This window comes from Engraulis encrasicolus, chromosome 10, assembly GCF_034702125.1.
Source record: "Engraulis encrasicolus isolate BLACKSEA-1 chromosome 10, IST_EnEncr_1.0, whole genome shotgun sequence".
Taxonomy (NCBI): Eukaryota; Metazoa; Chordata; class Actinopteri; order Clupeiformes; family Engraulidae; genus Engraulis; species Engraulis encrasicolus.
Window position 1 is genome coordinate 56,877,161 of NC_085866.1, and position 20,314 is coordinate 56,897,474.

Here is a 20,314-nt window from a genome sequence, read left to right on the forward strand (position 1 = left end):
ACATGGTTAGTTTGTGTCCTCTGTATTATACATTTTCCCTATCATTGACCACTACTTGTGGAGGAATAAAGATTTTAGGGGAGAAAAATAATTGCTTTGATTACGCATAACGGCGACCTTCTAATGTTTCACACAAATCCAAAAGCAGCATCTAGGCTGTAAAAAGCTCACTCTACAAAGTCACCAACAGAGAACGCTGTATTTGGTGGTGTTAAAGGGAGGGGAATATAGCCTATTAACCAGTGTCTTAGTAAAGAAAACGTACCAATTGCCAACAGCCTCTGTAGCGTGCGTAAAATCAAGCTCCTGTCGTCATGCCATTTAAGCACAGATGAAAGACACAACAGGTAAGCATAAGTTATAGCTAGTCTTTCATATCTCCGTTTGCTATTACAGTGTTACAATTAGGTCTATCATTATGTCATAGTGATAGTCCACACGCAGCCACCAACAAGCCGTGATTTCCCCCCCCCAATATTGCCGATACATTTGCAATGGGTTACACGCAACACTTCACTTCTCACATAGCAAACACTCATCAATTGTCGCTGATTTTGGAGAAGTGCACATGAAGCTTGTCGGCATGTCTCAGCTGTCTTGAAGTCTAATTCTGTTAACTCATGTCAGCTTTGTGCTTTTTGAATAGGCCTTATGTAGGTTAATAGTGGCGGGTTTTTTATCTGCACAAATTGTCACTACTGTTGTAACCGGTGTTAACTGTTGCCTATTGCAACAGTAGGCTACCGCTGGAATGGCTACGTGAGCTCTGCTGTGATAGAGTGGCTCTGTGCTGCTTTTGCTCTTAATAAATTCCACGGTGGGATGGCTCATGCTCACATGTCATTTTTGAATATTGAAAGATCACACCACCACACACAATACAATACCACCAATAACATGCATGCATTGTAATAAGCAACGTTGGCTGGCATTCGGGAGATGTAAAAATATTTTTTTTTACGACTATCGGTGAAAGAATTTTTTATCCGGACAACGCTGTTTTGGTTAATTATCGGTTAAACGGCTATCATCCCTAGTTCGTACTCCTCCCCCTCCCTCCCCTCCCCTCCCCTCCCCTCCCCTCCCCTCACATCTCTCTTTCTCTCCCTCTCCCTCTCTCTCTCTCTCTCTCTCTCTCTTCCTTGGTCACACACATGGTCAATTGTGTATAATATGCTTCAGTGCTGAGTAAACCCTCATCCTCATCTTGTGTAGAGACCAGTGTTGATTGCTACGGGTCTTAGTGTCAGTACCAGTGGTGAAGGGGCTGATGTAACTGTCTCTCTGTTTTTTTCTCTCTCTTTCTATCTCTCTATCTCTATCCCCCACCTGGTTCTTTCCCACTCGCCTTCTCTGTCTCTCTCTCTCTCTCTCTCTCTCTCTCTCTCTCTCTCTCTCTCTCTATCACACTCTCCCTCTCCCCCTCTTCATTTCTTCATCTCTTCATTCATCTCTCTTTTTTGTCCCCTCTGTCTATCTCACGTATTCTGTCTCTCTCTCTCTGCCGTTCTTGTTTTGACTCTTACAGAGGCCTGCAGCACAATCTGATCCAGCAGATCGAGGCCCACACATTCCAGCAGCTCTCCTCCCTGCGCTCACTGCGAGTACACACACACACACACACACACACACACACACACACACACACACACACACACACACACACACACACACACACACACACACACACACACACACACACACACACACACACACACACACTACAACCTCCCTGTGCTCCTTATGATAGAACTGTATCTCCCCCCCCCCCCCCACACACACACACACACACATACCCTTTCACACCCATGCATTCGCACTTACACTCCAAACCACTCACTTAAGTTCTGCCAAACTTGACTCATTCACCACAACACATGCATTGACGGTTTATAGTGTACAGTTCAAAATCCGAAAAAATAAAATAAAAATCAACTCAGAATAATGTAACCCTAAAATTTGACCACTCTAATGTTTGTTCTGATAGCTTCAGGCCTGCATATGTTATGAAATTGCATTGTCTACTTGAACTTGAACAAGTGACAGACGCAGCCACACTGCCCATATGTTTGGCAGGACTAGTTAATCATGCTGCTTAACACTGATCCCTGCTAGATTCCTCATGATATTAACATCACATGGAACGCAAGACAAGAAACACAAGACATTTGATTTCTCTTTTTAATAGATAAGCTTTTGGATTTTCCACTTTTTTAACTATTGTGTCTGCTGGGCAACTTTTTTTTGTAGAGATCTGAGCTGGAACAAGATCGAGACAATCCACCCAGAGGCCTTCTCCTCTTTGCACTCACTGGTCAAACTGTGAGTACCAACCATGCCAACAGTGATTGCCAGCTTCACTTCTCCTAGTACTTAAATACATAAATTAAAATAATGGCAGTGTTGCCATAAACAACGAGAGGGCTGCCAGGATGTTGAGGCCTTAATTAAACCATGGCTTGCCAAGTGATTTTTTCATTCGAACAGCATAGAGATTCCCTGATCCATGCTTTAGAGTTGTTGTCATCAGCTCTGTGTTTTCCTTGGCCAGGCCTGGAAAAGTTGTGGTTGCGAAAATGAAAAAAAAATCCTTTTGCTGTGGTGTAGACTTGTGTCGTCAGTCTCAACAGATTAAATGTACTGCATGACAAGAAGGCAATGATGTGTCCTATTGAAAAAGGGGTGATACAAAGGGGCCGGTGCCAACACCTCAGTCTAGCAGCGTAGATTTCCACTGATGTTGCCTGGTGTGCAAGGAGAAACGCCTGACTAAGATGTTTTTGGTTGTTCTTATATAGACCTGGCAGAAAGATTCAAGGAGCGTAAATGTACAGTACAAACATTTCTAACTGGAGATCTTTTTGTTTATTGCCAAGGACCCGACAAAATGTTATATTTAGTGAGTGAAGACATGTCGTACAGTCTACAACTACAGTCTTTTACCTCCATCTCATTTCATTTAATTCCGGTCATGGCAAAAAAGTACAGTATATTGAATGAGTGGAGACAAGTAGTGAATTGTAGACTCATGCTGTTTTTTCATATAAGTATCTAACTTAATGCTGTCTCTTGTGGGTGTTTTTGTGCATGGCCAGGGACCTGACAGAGAACCACCTGAGTGCGTTGCCCATGGAGGGGCTGTCCAGCCTGACGCATATGAAGCTGAGGGGGAACGTGGCTCTATCCAGCCTATTCAGGAAGGAGGACTTCCCCAAGATCAGGTAATACGAAGAGTACAATTTGCAGTGTTAATGCAGCACTGTTCTGACTGAACATATATGCTCTCACTCAATTTAGCGTTGTTCGATTCTTTGAGTTTGCAATTAACACTGAGAGTTTAGTTTAAAACTATTTTGAGTGCATATGGCTTCACTGTTAAAGGGTTAAGATTTAACACTACAATCAAGTGGGACAGTATGTGCTCAAAATAGTGTTGAATTAACACTGCAACATTTATGGAGAGTCAACTCACCAGAGCAGCTCAGATGTGGGAAAACATGTCCTTTTATTCAGAGCAGTGCCAATAGACTGGTGTTTCAGTCTTCACCAGGGTCAAAACTGTGAGACTGTATTCTTGCACAGGACAGTATCTGTACAATGCAATAAAACAAAGACATAAAAATCCAGCCAGGTCAAGCTCAATTCACTTACAGTATAATGTTATTATAATGTCTTTCCTTCATTCCTTAATCATCATCACCATACATTCATTTCCATTTAAATAGCCCAGCTGTCACCCTAAGGTCAATTACATTTTTCACTATGTCCTTGTGATTTCACAAATCATTTTGTCTAAACAGTTATGACAAGTATAATTCATAACCCTGTATTACCTTTGGTTTAGTTTCCAAACAAGGACAACATTTCAACAGCTTATCAGAGTAATTAGGAGGGCAACAAAACAAATAAAGGCAGATGAGCTCTCCCTCTCTCGTGATGGCTGCTTAAACTTGCTGAAAGGCCTTTATGATATGTCATATTAGTCCAGTGTAGGGGTAATCCCACATTTATTGGACGTGAGGAATATTCTTCCTCACGCAAGGGCACCAAAATATGTAGGTAAACTAACATTTATGGCTACGGGGACTATTCTTCCTCACACACGGGCACCAAAATATGTAGGGTCAACTACAATTAATGGGTACGACGTTAAATGTAAGGGAAGTACAGTAATGTAATTATAATTACATTAATAAGTATACAATTCTTATACAGTTCCAAATATGTAATGTGTTATTACTATATGTGAGGAATAAGAGTATAAGAAATGATGCATGAAGAGTGTGTTAAACTCTTCACGCTGGGTATCAATAATGTGTAGGTGTGTACTTATGGAATCGTCAATTGTCTAATTAATGATTGCATAAAACACGGTTCATGACCGTCTCATAAAATCATGACCATTATTGACAAATAATCTGAAGGTTTTGTGTGAATTCTTTTCTGGTTGACTTCGTAGAAATTGTTCAAATAAGACAAACACAGTTCACCACAATGTACATTTATTGTAAAAGCATCATCCGGTCATAACACTGATACAGCCAATGTGACTTGCAGGGCATAAGAACTTAGGTAAAATATACAATATATACACGGGGTATGAGGGGATGCGTGTGTGTGTGTGTGTGTGTGTGTGTGTGTACGCTATGCGAGAGAGAGAAAGAGAGAGAGAGAAGGAGGAGGCGCGCGCTCGGTGGGCGCCGCGCACTTCTGTTACCGCGTGTGCGGAGCGGTGGGAGGAGAGAGAGAGAGAGAGATGTATGTTCTATGAACTTATGGCTCAAATGATTCTGCGCAGCGCTTACGCGCAGGACCGAAATATGAGATACGAGGAGGGGCGTTAAGCTTTCGGCTGATAAAGCGGGAACTTATCTTCAAGATAGAATTCAACCTAATCAGAGAATACTGTCCTTTGTCTAAAGGCTTTACAGTATGTGTGGGGGGAGGGAAAAGGGAGCGCTTGGCGCGCTTTTCCGACAATAGCTTACGTCCTCAATTCGATAACTCTATGGGTTAAAACACGGGTACGTGTATCTCTGTGAATGGATAATTTACATGTGGGTGCAAGTATGGCCTATGGCAATATTGCAACTAATGTAAACTAAGAATAGCGTGTGGCTATCTGTGGTGATGAGAGGGGAGAAAGAGAGAAAGAAAAGAAAGAACAGATAGAACAAAATAACCCAAAATAAAATATATCACACTCTACAAGTGTGGATATTTAAACACAACTCCTCAAAGCTATGTAACAGTTCTAACTGAATATCTTTGCCCAATTTCGTGCTTACTGTTATCCTTGGTAGGAAGAGAGATCCTTTGATCTCTCGGGCGAGGTGGGTGTGTGCGTCTTCGTGCGCACGAGGTCCTTTTGTTCTCCAAGCTCGCCGGTCCTGTCTGTGGGGCCAAGCGATACCACGCGCCGTTCCGGGGCACGAGGTTGCAATGTGTCCACAGAAGTCTTGCTTCGTTGAACGGGGAAAAGGAAAGTGGTATTTCGTTGTGTAGTCCGATTGTCTTTGCGGTGCCGTCCTGCGAAGGTCCAATGAGAAAGGGGTGCACGCAGGTCCGCTCCACGCGTAGTAACTATACCGGCTGTCCACTCTCTTGGGGGGGGGACAGACAATCAGGCTCAGCCGAGTCTCCGTCGACTCTAGGCGAGGTCCTTGAATTCGGTGCTAGTAAAAAAAAAGATTACAATTGTCCGTACAAAAGTTATCCTATAGCGCGTGGGTTCCTCGTGGGTCCTGACTCACTGCTCTCCTAGCAGTGTCCGCAAAAGTCAAATGCAATACAAACGAAAACCGGTTGAAGGAAGAAATATATCGACCGTAGTGTTAACCTGGCCAAGATAACTTACAGTTTCAATAATTTCTAAAATAGACGTCCCTCTAAGGAGACGGGTCTCGACACGTCTCACATCTCGATGGAGGAAGTCGGGCTTCGGGCCTAGGGCGTCGGCCTTAGGGGAATAGAGCGAATAGCGAGATGCATACCTTGACCAGGGGTTTTATACATACGGGGCGGGGCTGAGCCACGTAATCCGAACCAGGTACAGTATAGAGAGAAAATGGTGGCTGTATTTTACAAAATGGTGGCCATTCGTAAAATAAGTGGAAATGAATTAAACTTTAGGGGTAATAATGCCTACAGTTCCCCCTTTTGGCTATCGAAGGAAGATTGCAGTGTCTCTTTGATAGGCACATGGCACTTTACTCCTGTTTAAGTTCATTTGTCCAAAAGTGGTAATCCAATGTTTGTCCATATGGTAATTCCACTGTGCGCTGGAGCGCGCTATGTCCATGATGCTGTGAGGTCCAAGGACGGTTCCTGTGGAGTGTCCTTTGGAAAAGTTCATGTGATGGGCATATGAATAGTCCATGCAGTATAGCACTCTGGGCTGAGAATGGGCATAGCACTTTGGGCAATAGATTTTATCTGTCTAGAATCTAAATTCAAACAAACAAAATCATGAAAAATAATAAAAGAGAAAAGAGAGGAAAGAGAAGAAAGTGAAGAAAAGGCATGGTGAGGGAGAGGTGGAACCATGTGTCAGCTAGCCTAATCTTCGTGGACACTACTGATGGCAGAGCTTTTGACGTCTGCAGCTGTCAATCACATAGCCATGTGGTCAGTGTCAGTTGTGTTGTTGTTGTGAAGCATGCCGTAGCATGAGGCGTGTATGTGGATACACTGTGGAGTGAGGTTGGAGAGATGGATGTGCTCCATCTTACCAGTGTGCTAATAACAAACAAATGTAACATTGCCAAAAACAATAACTAGATATATTAATGTGAATGCATTTTACTAATGGTACTTTCGTGCTGGTTTACCATAACGCTGCTGTTAGTCAGGTCGGCGCTGCGCTTTCCTTCGGGCCCTGAAGGGTATGCTTGCCTATGCACTGTCTAAAGCATGCGTGCGTAAAATGGGATCGCATATAACAATCCTGCATAGTGTGATGGAATGTACAGTGTTGGTTAGTAGGTGGTTAACTGTGACTAAGACTTATGATGCATATTTATGGCTTTGGCGAAGTATGCAAATTTAGTCTGTGAGACTGATGTCTGATGTTAGTCTGTTAGTCTGTCGCGCTATGGGACAGGGATGAGTCGTGCTGGACCCAACTCTGTCGCCGCTGGCGACGGTGACGCGGAGTGTGTGAATCTTGCTCGCTAGAGCTTTGATCAGATCCATCTGACGAATCTTGGTCATTCGTATCGCGCCATGACTGTGCAGAACGGGAGTCGGACTCATGGGAGCCGTGGTTAGCCCACTGGTCCGGATTATGAACAGGTTGGCGGTTGCGCCTTCTGTTTCGTTTACGCCTACGTGTGTTGTGCGTAATGTGGCTGTAATGCTGATGAGGGAGCTGTCCCCCTCTCGCTATAATGTTCTGCTGGTGGTGCCATTCGTTTTGCTGTGGGTTAGTCGAGTGTTGCATAGGGCCATCTCTGTCTGGCCCCCCTTTATGGGCCGCTTCGAAGCTCGTCAGCCGGGGCTGTGCCGTGGGCTGATGGCATGGGTTGAGAGCGCATGGCTGAGACCTGTCTGCAGGCGTAGCGGCCTCCCAAACCAGCTGTGCAAGCCGGCGCATTTCAAGCATCGTGTGACGTTTGCGTCTACACGCGACTTTAACCTCTGTACGAATGCTACCATGGAGATTGTGTAAGAAGAGTGATTGAAAGTGCGCATCTTCTTCTAAGCCTGGTGTTGCCCTACCCTCAAAGTAGGCTGTGTGTAACCGACTGAAATATGCGCGAGGGGGTTCAGACCTCTGATGTCTGACCCTCAAAGCATTGAGCACCGCAGACGGGTAGTCTCTAGGACGCTCGTACTCTCCTATCATCCATGCGCGTAATTTGGAATAGCTATCAGCTATGTCTGGGGAAAGTGAATCCAAATCCTTGCGCACTCTGGGGCCGGATGTTTTCCAAATTAGTTTAACTCTCTCATATGACGTTGCGTCTGGCATGTCTTGGAAACATCGTTCTATTTCTCTGAAATAGTCACTCACGTGTCTGTTTGAACCGTAAGGGTCAAACTTCTCAACATCTTGTGCCAGTATATCAAGAACACGGAGTCTAGCTACGCGGGTCGTCTCTGCGTTACGCGTGTGAGACCCATCGGAGCACTCTGTCTCTGAGCTGCTGTGACAATCGCGTGTGCGGGGTCTTCCCCGGGCTGCGACTGGCTGTGGGGTGACTATGGGGACAATCTCGTTTCTGTCTACCTCATACACTGGACTCTTTTCCTGGGTGGCCTTCTCGCTGGCTTGCGTGGAATGGTCTAAGTGTGTCACCTGTATTGTCTCGGGATTCTCACGAGACGGGAGGAGGGGCTGCTGTTCTACAACATTCTTACTACCTATTATGGCTGCCTCCAATATGCTCATGCGATTAGAAAAGCTCTCTTGCGTGTGCTTAAGTTCATTTCTAATTTCATTGGCTTCTCTAGCTACCTTCTCACGGTCAGCTATGACGTCATGCACTTCAGTGCGGAGCTGGCTGATTTGCAATCTCAGCTCGTGGGATTGGAGCAAAATTAACATGCCTATTGCTTCTTGGCTATCGGCAGTTGATTTTGGGGCATTGATTTGCAATAGCGTTTTCTGAATTTCTAGCGTGCATTGCTCCTGACTGAGATTTTGAACCTTCAGTCTATTATGCAACGAGACCTGGGTAAGGTCTGCAATGAGATCAGAAAGCTGCGGGTTTTGACCGCTTTCTAGACAGTTAGAGGGTGCCATTTTGTTGGCAACAAAATGAATAACTAATTATGCTGGTAATTAATCTGTTAATTAATTTAAATTCAATTCAAAATAATCAAACTGTTAATTACAGTAATAATTAATTAATTCGGGGTTTACTAACTAACCGTTGCTGGGGTGTTAGTATGTTCTCATGCTGTTGACTACTGTCCATACGCATCTGAATGTATATCTTAGCAGTTGTCTAATGCAAACAGTATTTCATCTGTATTTGTACAAGTTCTAGAAGTCATTAAACCAGTCCTCGGGCGGCGCACCAAAATATGTAGGGGTAATCCCACATTTATTGGACGTGAGGAATATTCTTCCTCACGCAAGGGCACCAAAATATGTAGGTAAACTAACATTTATGGCTACGGGGACTATTCTTCCTCACACACGGGCACCAAAATATGTAGGGTCAACTACAATTAATGGGTACGACGTTAAATGTAAGGGAAGTACAGTAATGTAATTATAATTACATTAATAAGTATACAATTCTTATACAGTTCCAAATATGTAATGTGTTATTACTATATGTGAGGAATAAGAGTATAAGAAATGATGCATGAAGAGTGTGTTAAACTCTTCACGCTGGGTATCAATAATGTGTAGGTGTGTACTTATGGAATCGTCAATTGTCTAATTAATGATTGCATAAAACACGGTTCATGACCGTCTCATAAAATCATGACCATTATTGACAAATAATCTGAAGGTTTTGTGTGAATTCTTTTCTGGTTGACTTCGTAGAAATTGTTCAAATAAGACAAACACAGTTCACCACAATGTACATTTATTGTAAAAGCATCATCCGGTCATAACACTGATACAGCCAATGTGACTTGCAGGGCATAAGAACTTAGGTAAAATATACAATATATACACGGGGTATGAGGGGATGCGTGTGTGTGTGTGTGTGTGTGTGTGTGTGTGTACGCTATGCGAGAGAGAGAAAGAGAGAGAGAGAAGGAGGAGGCGCGCGCTCGGTGGGCGCCGCGCACTTCTGTTACCGCGTGTGCGGAGCGGTGGGAGGAGAGAGAGAGAGAGAGAGATGTATGTTCTATGAACTTATGGCTCAAATGATTCTGCGCAGCGCTTACGCGCAGGACCGAAATATGAGATACGAGGAGGGGCGTTAAGCTTTCGGCTGATAAAGCGGGAACTTATCTTCAAGATAGAATTCAACCTAATCAGAGAATACTGTCCTTTGTCTAAAGGCTTTACAGTATGTGTGGGGGGAGGGAAAAGGGAGCGCTTGGCGCGCTTTTCCGACAATAGCTTACGTCCTCAATTCGATAACTCTATGGGTTAAAACACGGGTACGTGTATCTCTGTGAATGGATAATTTACATGTGGGTGCAAGTATGGCCTATGGCAATATTGCAACTAATGTAAACTAAGAATAGCGTGTGGCTATCGGTGGTGATGAGAGGGGAGAAAGAGAGAGAGAAAAGAAAGAACAGATAGAACAAAATAACCCAAAATAAAATATATCACACTCTACAAGTGTGGATATTTAAACACAACTCCTCAAAGCTATGTAACAGTTCTAACTGAATATCTTTGCCCAATTTCGTGCTTACTGTTATCCTTGGTAGGAAGAGAGAGAGAGATCCTTTGATCTCTCGGGCGAGGTGGGTGTGTGCGTCTTCGTGCGCACGAGGTCCTTTTGTTCTCCAAGCTCGCAGGTCCTGTCTGTGGGGCCAAGCGATACCACGCGCCGTTCCGGGGCACGAGGTTGCAATGTGTCCACAGAAGTCTTGCTTCGTTGAACGGGGAAAAGGAAGGTGGTATTTCGTTGTGTAGTCCGATTGTCTTTGCGGTGCCGTCCTGCGAAGGTCCAGTGGGAAAGGGGTGCACGCAGGTCCGCTCCACGCGTAGTAACTATACCGGCTGTCCACTCTCTTGGGGGGGGGACAGACAATCAGGCTCAGCCGAGTCTCCGTCGACTCTAGGCGAGGTCCTTGAATTCGGTGCTAGTAAAAAAAAGATTAACAATTGTCCGTACAAAAGTTATCCTATAGCGCGTGGGTTCCTCGTGGGTCCTGACTCACTGCTCTCCTAGCAGTGTCCGCAAAAGTCAAATGCAATACAAACGAAAACCGGTTGAAGGAAGAAATATATCGACCGTAGTGTTAACCTGGCCAAGATAACTTACAGTTTCAATAATTTCTAAAATAGACGTCCCTCTAAGGAGACGGGTCTCGACACGTCTCACATCTCGATGGAGGAAGTCGGGCTTCGGGCCTAGGGCGTCGGCCTTAGGGGAATAGAGCGAAAAGCTATATGCATACCTTGACCAGGGGTTTTATACATACGGGGCGGGGCTGAGCCACGTAATCCGAACCAGGTACAGTATAGAGAGAAAATGGTGGCTGTATTTTACAAAATGGTGGCCATTCGTAAAATAAGTGGAAATGAATTAAACTTTAGGGGTAATAATGCCTACACCAGTCATTAAGTCCATTCATTTAGTCCAATCATGAGCAGGGCCGGGGCGTAGCACCAAAAAATGTACTTTGATCTTTAAATTATGTTAATATCTCAAGGTAGATAAAGACTCCTCGAACAGACAACCCCAAACTACACACAAGACTCAAGATTCAAGACAATTTTTCTTAAATCTCATTGTACTGGTATAATTTCTCCTTTAACTTTGATAAATCTAGCCTGGAGCCATCACATGCTCTATGTACCAGACGGTAGTGTGCGTAGCTTTCTCCACCAGGGAGCGCCAAAGCTACAGACACACCGCCTGGTGAGAACCAGGCTATGATGAATCGGGAAAGATGATAAATGAATGTGGTAACTCCGTGCTACTTTTCACTTGAATACAGTCCTAGCTGTAGTATGCCCCTGCCCGAGAATCATGGGAACCAAGCAGCACCCTCTCTTTTTATTGCATAAAAAATTGCAACCTATCGCGACTTTCATACTTGCATTTCATTCATTTTATTCAATTTCCTCCGAAGACAGTGAATCACATCACACATGCCAAACACATACAGACAGCCAAACACAACAAAACCTCGCACACCATGGGCCTATACTACAAAGCTGAGCTCAGGTGTAAACCAGGTGAAGTTAAGAGGTAGGCCTACTGTAAATCATCTAATAGTATAGGGCCCATCACTCAAACCTCAAATACAGTAGACCTACACCTCACACACACACAGCATGCCTTCAACAGACATGCCACACACAAACTAGACCTTTAACATACACTAGCCAAATACATACACACAACCACAAACTTCAAAACCTCACATGTAAAATAGGCTACACATAAAAATATCAAACATTTATTTAAACAAAAATGCTCATGCAAAAATGAGAGAGAGAGAGAGAGAGAGAGAGAGAGAGAGAGAGAGAGAGAGAGAGAGAGAGAGAGAGAGAGAGAGAGAATCTTCTCGCAGCTTTCTTTTCAGCCTTTAGAATCTCTGCAACAGGGAGAGTAGGTTACAGAATGAGCTCTCTAGTGAGTAGAACTCGGCCTAAACCTGACCGATCCTCTCAGAATACCGTAGTAGGCCTAGTTAGCCTACAACTCGAAATGAATTCTGATTGCCAAACTTCTTTTTTTTTTTTTACCGCGACAACCGTTAGTTATAGACACATTTACCGACGTTGCCATTTTCACATTTCACACTCTTTGCGACGTAAACGCCCCGTTACAAAAAAAACAAAAGACACACATTTAGCAAGAGTAGGCTATAGCCTACATGAGTTTGAAAGTTTTCAAGATGCATCCATCTCACGAAATGTTTTGGATGTGGCACAGGCAAGATTTAAGTGGTTCTGGAACAAGACTGTTCTTTGTGTTAAATGCGCGAGGTTTGGAGTTTGAAATGTTGGCATTGCCTATATTAAAAAAGCAGTCACAAGACTTACCACGGTGAAGAGATTAATGTTAACAACATGCAGACACTGTTCATATTTGGTAACCTACTAAAGAGAGAGGTGGAGAGGAGATGCGACTGGAGGGAAGCCTGAACGTGCCTGTTGTGTTTAGGCTGTGTTCACGGGCATTTACCCAACTCTCAAACCCAACTTTGACAATAGATTAATGTAGGATATTTTTTTTTATTGCCCGATAAGAGTCTCACATTATCGCAGCACGTTAACGCAGATAACGGCCCACCACTAGTTTATTTTTTCACTTTCTTGCACATCCATGTCAAATCCGTGCAGGGTCTCTGCAATCGTGTGCCCGTTATTAGGAAACTGCAAGTCCATTGTATGCAGTTGCGAGGACTTAGCAAATGTCAGACGACTTCATCTGACAGCTACGCTGACATTATACTGACAGTGTTGTCCTGCTTCTCTGCCCACACCGTTTTCGCTCGAGCACTACCACTCCATTTCAGCGTCACTATTACAGTTATTACTTGCATTCACCGACACCTAACCTTACTCTAACCACTGCCACATTCTTTATCACCCCTTGAAAACCTTCAAAACCGAAGTAATCCGCACTCGTCCTGTTATTGAAATTTTATTTATCAACACTGGTTCCGCACAGGCTTCCAAAACACGCAGCCAGTGGGTGAGACTGCGTCATTGTAACAGCCAATGGGTGTGGGCAGAGAGGTTGATGGTAGTGTTTATGGGTAATGTAAGAAATCTCGACGTCTTTAGGACAGGCAGCTGTTTACCGTTCAGAATTTACTATTTCCGTTGGCTGCCATCTGCCTAGAGGCCAGTACCTACCATTGCAGGGACCGATTATAACGCCATGGACCCCTGGGCCAGACAACAAGAAAGCCCCCCATGGGTGCTGCTAGTTTAAAAAAGCCATTGCCATCATCCCACCGCATCAGTATATGTCTGTGGGTCCTTTTAACCACTCTGCTCTGCTCATGCTATGGCCGAGGACATCCGAAGAGGCCCACTGATGAACTACACGTCTGTATGTGACATGTCAGCTGCTAAGATCAGATCGACCCTTTTAGGCAGTTAAAATATGTGTGACATGAATCGATAGGGTATTTTTTTCATATGAAATGCTATCGTAGGTATCAGGTTAAGGCTGACTTGCCGGACAGTTCTATCGCCTCATTTATAAGGTTATTTCCCATCTCTCCATGCATTACAACTATGCAGTCAGACCATGACTGAAATGTACAATTTAAGAGATGAACAGACAAGCCTGTAAAGGGCCGTACACACACGTTGCTGCTAGTTACTCGCTCAGCGAATTAACTCAATAGAATGTCAATGTGTTCCAGCGAGACTAGCAGGCGAGTACTGTACAAGCGATGCGATGTGGGCGGATCCCGAGTTGAAAATATTTTATCTTCGAGCGAGGCGAGTAAGCGAGTAACCAATTGGAAGGCAGAGTTCGGTACTTCTCGCCTGTTCATTGGCAGTTAAAGCCGCGGGAACTTTCAGCAAACGTTCCATGAAACAGAGGGGAGTAGACGAGCAAGCGAGAAGCTAGCAAATAGCAGCGATGTGTGTGTACGGCCCTTAACGCAACAAAACAGATAAACAGATAAAATGTGTTTGGGTAGATGACACATAGGCAGTAAAAAACATTTTTTTCACAAAACATTGTTTATGAGGGGAAAAAGTATATGTCTACGTAGTGCAGCAATTAATCTTTCAAAAAAATCCAAGTGGTCACAATGTTGGTCTATTAATTGGTTATTTATTTACGTTGATAAAGCAATATGCTGAAAATATGTCCTTTGGTGTGACGTTAAGAAATATATATATTAAGTAATGTAGAAATGGCTTGATGGAGTTTTATGAACATTGTTACACCCTTCATATTTATTGCACATTTTTAAAGTCTTAATTTAATGAGAAATTACCATTTAAGTATTTTTTTTCCATTAGAGGTGAGCTTATTAGAAACCTTCGAGGAAATACAGGGATATCTTTCTTTTTAAATGTTCAAAATTGTCAGAATTTATACTAACATTTCAGGGATGACAATTTGTTCCTCCCTAATGCAATATTCAGTGTTTATCAAACATATTGTTAAGCTCAAACAAATATTTGAGCATTTAAAAAATGTCACACTGTAGTACATTCATGTCACTCTAAAGGACAGAAATGCAAAACTGAGCCAGAAACAAATGTATCAACATGATTATTCTGTCTTTTGATCATAATGTAATGTTGTAGTCAATATGGACCTACACTTTACACTTATAAGTCTTTGAGTCATAGATTATCAGCCTATTGTAACACTTAATGACAGCCATGCGGTCATACTGAAGTGTGACCTTGGCATGACCATCACACCTCACCCTCTTTGTAGGTATGCTATGACTGTCACACCATTGAACCTGTAGTGTGTAGTGGCAGTGCCTGTTTGGTATCTCAAGCTGGACAGCACATGTATGCTATATGCCTATATTGAGCTATCCACAGCATACGTTATTCATCTATACTTCTCTATACTCTCTCACTCATCTTTCCTTCACTGTTACCGTTATATTTTATGGTTTCAAAGCACCATTAATGACATTTTATATCATTTGACAGTATCTAAAATAAACAGCAAATATTCATTAACAATCCATCAAAGTATAAATTCCAATGGCCAATAAAGGAATAAGTAATTTGAATACACAATATGTATCTAGTCAAACAACAAAACAAACAAAAAAATGTACTACCAGTTGTTTTAAAAGCTATTTCTCAGATATCTAGTCCTTGGTGTGACCTGTTTGTCTTTTGGTGTGATACTCCAAAGTGTCATACCATTGGACTTTTACCATCACACCATAGGACTTTTGAGCTTTTGAGTGAATTTAAAGCCGTATCGTTGCCAACTGAATTACAATGTCACCTTTAGTAAGATGCATTTGCATACATCTACATAAGAAAAAAAATTAAAAATATACACTATGTCAAAATGTATTTTATGGCTGTCACACCAAAGGACTACAAAACTAATTCATCCTGTGGTAGCAAAACGTAATTGATTGATTAAAGAACTCTGAAAAAAAAAACTAAAATCCACCCTTACCATTGACTTCTTAAGGGTCTAAAGTCACAATTTATGTACAGCTGGAGCTTCAACAATAGATAATTATCCACGGAATTACCCAAAAATATGATGTCACACCAGTCACAGAACAGGACATTGTTTTCTGTGACAAAGTTTCATAAGTCCTTATGGTCTCAGAAAAACGGGAAAAAAATTAAACATTGCCACTTGCCAAAATAGACACCTTGAGCAACATGCCAGGATTGTTTAGAGAAATGGCTGAGCTTTGATTATTTATTTAAAAATGTTATAACATGGAGATCCAGACTTGTGACAGTCACACCATAGGACAAATGTGACATTTGACTCAAAATTAAGTATACTTATACTGTGGTTTTATAACACTTTACTTTTTCACCACATGGACACTAGTTTAATCATTTAAAACATTGACAATTTGGAAAGCATGAATTTACTTCATTTCTCCCTTGCCCCGTGTCTGCACTATTAAGAGAACAGATGCACAAATTCCATCACTCGGTAAGAATGTCAACGCACACCCTGGCAGTAATTGTGAATTTCTTGTCTGTCAATTCCTCTTGAAAATGGTTAATACATTGCGTTATTCTGGTGCCTCCTTTTCAACTTCGCCTCACCTCACACCCACCTCACCCCTTATAACGCACGCGACTTCAGCCGTGCCTATTGCACTGCAGTCTGTTCGCGATTCATGGTGCTGCTGAATGAATGCTACGAGGATGACAATAGCTGAAATGATAGGCAAGATGTGGCGGCTTTTTCTGTGATATAGCATACATTAATCTTAATTATTGTCACTAACTTTCGGCAAGTTTTTGGCAATCTTGTCATGGCATCTGCGAGATGCTTTGCACCTTTCACTTCTGCCCAGACGTTTCATCTGAGATAAGCAGTCAATTCGATCTCTATTTCCCTTTCCCTTGTCTACGAAAAAAACTCAATGTGTGCTATTAATAAACCTAGATGTAGCCTATACTATTTTCCGTTTAACTGCCTGCACGCATTATTGCCAGGTGAGGAATAGAGGAATAGGAATTTCTGACAATGTGTTCATTTCCTTTTCCTTTCCTTAAGTGCACAACGCCATTTGAGACGCTGAATCAGTTTTACACTGCAAAACATACGGTCGTGGCAACGTGACACAACAGCGAGCCATCACTTTTCATCAACTGAGATTCATAATCTCTCAGGGGCTGTGCCAGGGGCTGTGAAAAAAAGTGTCAGAATTGTGTCATTGAACGTCAATATCGGAATGGTGGTATGTCGTAATGCAGGGATTAAAGTTTTCCGTCGCTACGACGGAATTCCGTCAACTGGATTTTCGTTTGGACGGATTTCCGTCCGTATAATTTATGTCAATTAATTTACAATTTTTACTTTCCAACTGAACTCAAATCGAGAGCACTCCTGGTCATGAGAAGGGGACGAGAGGTGTTTGGTGTACGGATGTAGTTATACACTCCACCATTGGCGGTGTGATACAACATTCACTCATCAGTAGCCTAGTTTTGGGTCATCCCCTGTTCTTCCGTGTTCCAAAAAAAGTACACGAGCGGTGAACAATTCTGTGGCAGCGCAACGCGACAGATTAAAAAAATAAATAGTCAAAATTGTTCCTGATGGCAGAAAAGAAAATAATTGTAATGTATAAAGTGCAGTGACGTTTCCATATCATTGCACCTGCCGTGGCAGATATTTAGAAAAAAAATGAAGTTTACTTCGACTGCGTATGATGTCCTTTTCGTGAAGGGTTTGCCTTTTAAGCATTGTGACTCTTACTAGCATTATTCATAGCCCCAGCTAACTAGGATAGCCTACCATGCGTTTCATCCTCAAAGTTTAGCGCGTTTGACTGGCTGCGTGTAGAGCTAGTTGTCTTTTTGACAACGGATAATTCACAGTCTTATCTGTATTCATAGCAGATTAACTTTGTTGTTGCCGATATATATATTCAAGAAATAAGTTAAAAATGGGTTGCATTTGGGTCACGGATAGGCTATCCCTGGCAGAGCCAATTTATGCCACGTCTTGTTCTGGGAAGCAGTGTTCTGATGGGTGGACTCATGGTCGATAAATGCCGTTTCGACGTTTGTTTCACTTTCAAGGCTTGTTACTGTGTGACGCTATTTCTGCTAACTGGAATAGTGTGCAGCAGCAACAGTTGTGTGTGCGCTTGTTTTTGAGTGGCTCAACGTCTGCGCCCATCTTCTCGGACTATGCGTTTCGTTTGAGTTCAGTTAGCCTATTTGCGCACTGTGCACTCAGGACTGATGGGTGGGTGATTTGCCTTGATTCGAGTGGAAAGCTGCGCGACAAGCTTGGGAAAGTGTGTTACTTTTGTAAACGATAGACGTATGTCTGTGACTGTCGTGTCTGCTGCGTCCTGTCAGCTTGTAGAACACGTGCGCATAGGAAGAATCGGGGACGTTTTTTAAATCAATGGTAAGCGTGTGCTTGGCACCGCACATCGAGAAGCAAAAAAGTAGCCAGTAGTTTTCAAAACGGTAGAACACAGAGGTAGACATATACCGCACCCTGTTTGTAAACGTCAACAAGTTATTTGTAACAGGATGAATACTGAAAAAGGCCGAAGGGTGAAAAACATACAAATAATTAAAGCTAGTTTTCTCCCTCTGATTGCTATGATCAGGGCTTTTTAAATGTCAGAAATACAACTGCAAGCAATGCGCACCAGTGCTTTCACCAGAACAGTGTTTGCCCATTCTAATGTGAAAGACAAAATATAGCCTACTACTACAAAAAACCCCATAATGGGATCACTCACTGTATCAACACATTGCAATTCCAAGTCAATAATTCTGTGAGATCAGCTACCATTTTGAAGCAGCATTCATTGTGAATCCATTCTGCATGATGTTGTGAACAATTCATAAACAATGGGTAGAAATAAGAGGAAATAACCAAAACATGCCCCAAATTTCAGTTCAATCTTTGCAGTCTGATATAGTATCCATTATCCCTCCATTCTCGGCCAGTTCTAGTCAATCTGGTGAGCGGCCTAGGCCTGCCCGCCCTCTTTCCTTTTTTTGTATTTAGAAATTGGCATCTGTAAACATAGCATTGTAGGCCTACATCTGATTGAGCACATCAGTACCACATCAGTAGATCCAGTACCTACAGGTACACTCATACTGAGTCTATATAGGTCTACTGAGTGTATAATGAATATTCATTGTTCATGTGAAGTGTAAAGATTTATGTTGGTTGAAGTTCTGATTTTGTGGCACTTTTTGGCACTGGCGCCCTCAAGACATAGGCCTATTCTGCTCTAGGCGACTGCCCCGTCTGCCTATGCCGCTGGCTCTGGCACCATTCCTTGCATGTATGTTTCGTCATGAGGGCAGAGCCTGGCTACATTGTTTTTCGTAGGGTTACGGAGTGATACTCGATCGGGTGCCTAACCGGTAAAAAAGTTCAGTCAGATTACTTTTTTTTGCTTTAATCCCTGCGTAATGGTGGTATGTCGTAATGACGGTATGTCTGAATGGCGGTATGTAACCCATTGTGTCGTGACCGCGGAAATGCAGGCAAGGACAGAAAAGTGAACCCAATAACACCTACAGAATCAAGCTGTAAATTATCAGAATACAACTGCCAAATTCAACATATAGCTTGTAACGCCCGCTTGGAAAGTGCTATCAGATCCCCGTGATGCTAGTAGTCATGAAAACCCTAATGAGGGAGCACTTATCCGGCCGTTTCCGGAATGGGGGCGAGTGGACGCTGGCACGTTTTAGCTGCAGCTGCTCGTTCTCTTCCACTCCTAATCATTCACTAACTCAAAAAATACACACAAAACTTTCGGACTATTTTCACCCTTTTTGGAAGAACCCGTCACCGACCCATGGCTGTTGGCAAACCTTAACGGCGTTACAGCTACACATGCGTTGGCCCGCTGCTGTGGCTGCACAACACCTGCTGTTCTCGATTGCTGCCTCCAACGCCTGCTCCAACACTGCCCCCAGGAAGTCCGGACTGTTGTCGATCCAGCGTGGCTGCTGATTTCTCCAACCACTCTACACCACGTTCCGTTTCCTGGCTGCAGACTTCTCCAACTACCACAACTTGCACTGCCTTCTACGTCCATCCTCGGCGTCCTCGCGGCGTCCATGCCCGCGTCTTGCTTGGATGCCCCCCTCTGCCGGGATCACCGCGGCTCCTCCGTCCATAGAACTTCCCCGGCTTGTTCGGCTGCCTCCTTCAGCCGAGCTCGCCTCCCACGGGAGGCTCTGGATTTTTGTATCCCGCCATGGCCTTTTCATCGCCGCCCCCGCTGTGAGCTTCCATATTTCTCCTCTAACATGAACGCTCCATACCGTCATGATTTATGGACAAAAAAGAACTTTCCATTGCCGTTGTGTTGTGTTTTAGTCTCTGTAATGTCTGTTCATGTTTTTGTTTTATGTTACATGTTCTGTAAAGCGTCTTTGGGTATTTAGAAAAGTGCTATACAAAATTGATGTATTATTATTAATATTATTATTATGAAAAATACTGCTAGCTGCTACATGACTTAAACAGAGTAAAATAATAATTAATCCTATATTTGTCATGATGGA

General features: G+C 43.1%; 1 protein-coding gene across 1 annotated transcript in view; it reads left to right on the forward strand.

Moving 5' to 3' along the window:
• The window catches only part of LOC134457400 (leucine-rich repeat-containing G-protein coupled receptor 6), a 266,153-nt gene that overhangs the window by 212,084 nt on the left and 33,755 nt on the right, over nucleotides 1-20,314 (forward strand). The window contains exons 13-15 of the mRNA XM_063209416.1: nucleotides 1,529-1,600; nucleotides 2,251-2,322; nucleotides 3,096-3,221. Coding sequence (XP_063065486.1) covers nucleotides 1,529-1,600; nucleotides 2,251-2,322; nucleotides 3,096-3,221 — 270 coding nt within the window. The remainder of the gene's footprint in view (nucleotides 1-1,528; nucleotides 1,601-2,250; nucleotides 2,323-3,095; nucleotides 3,222-20,314) is intronic.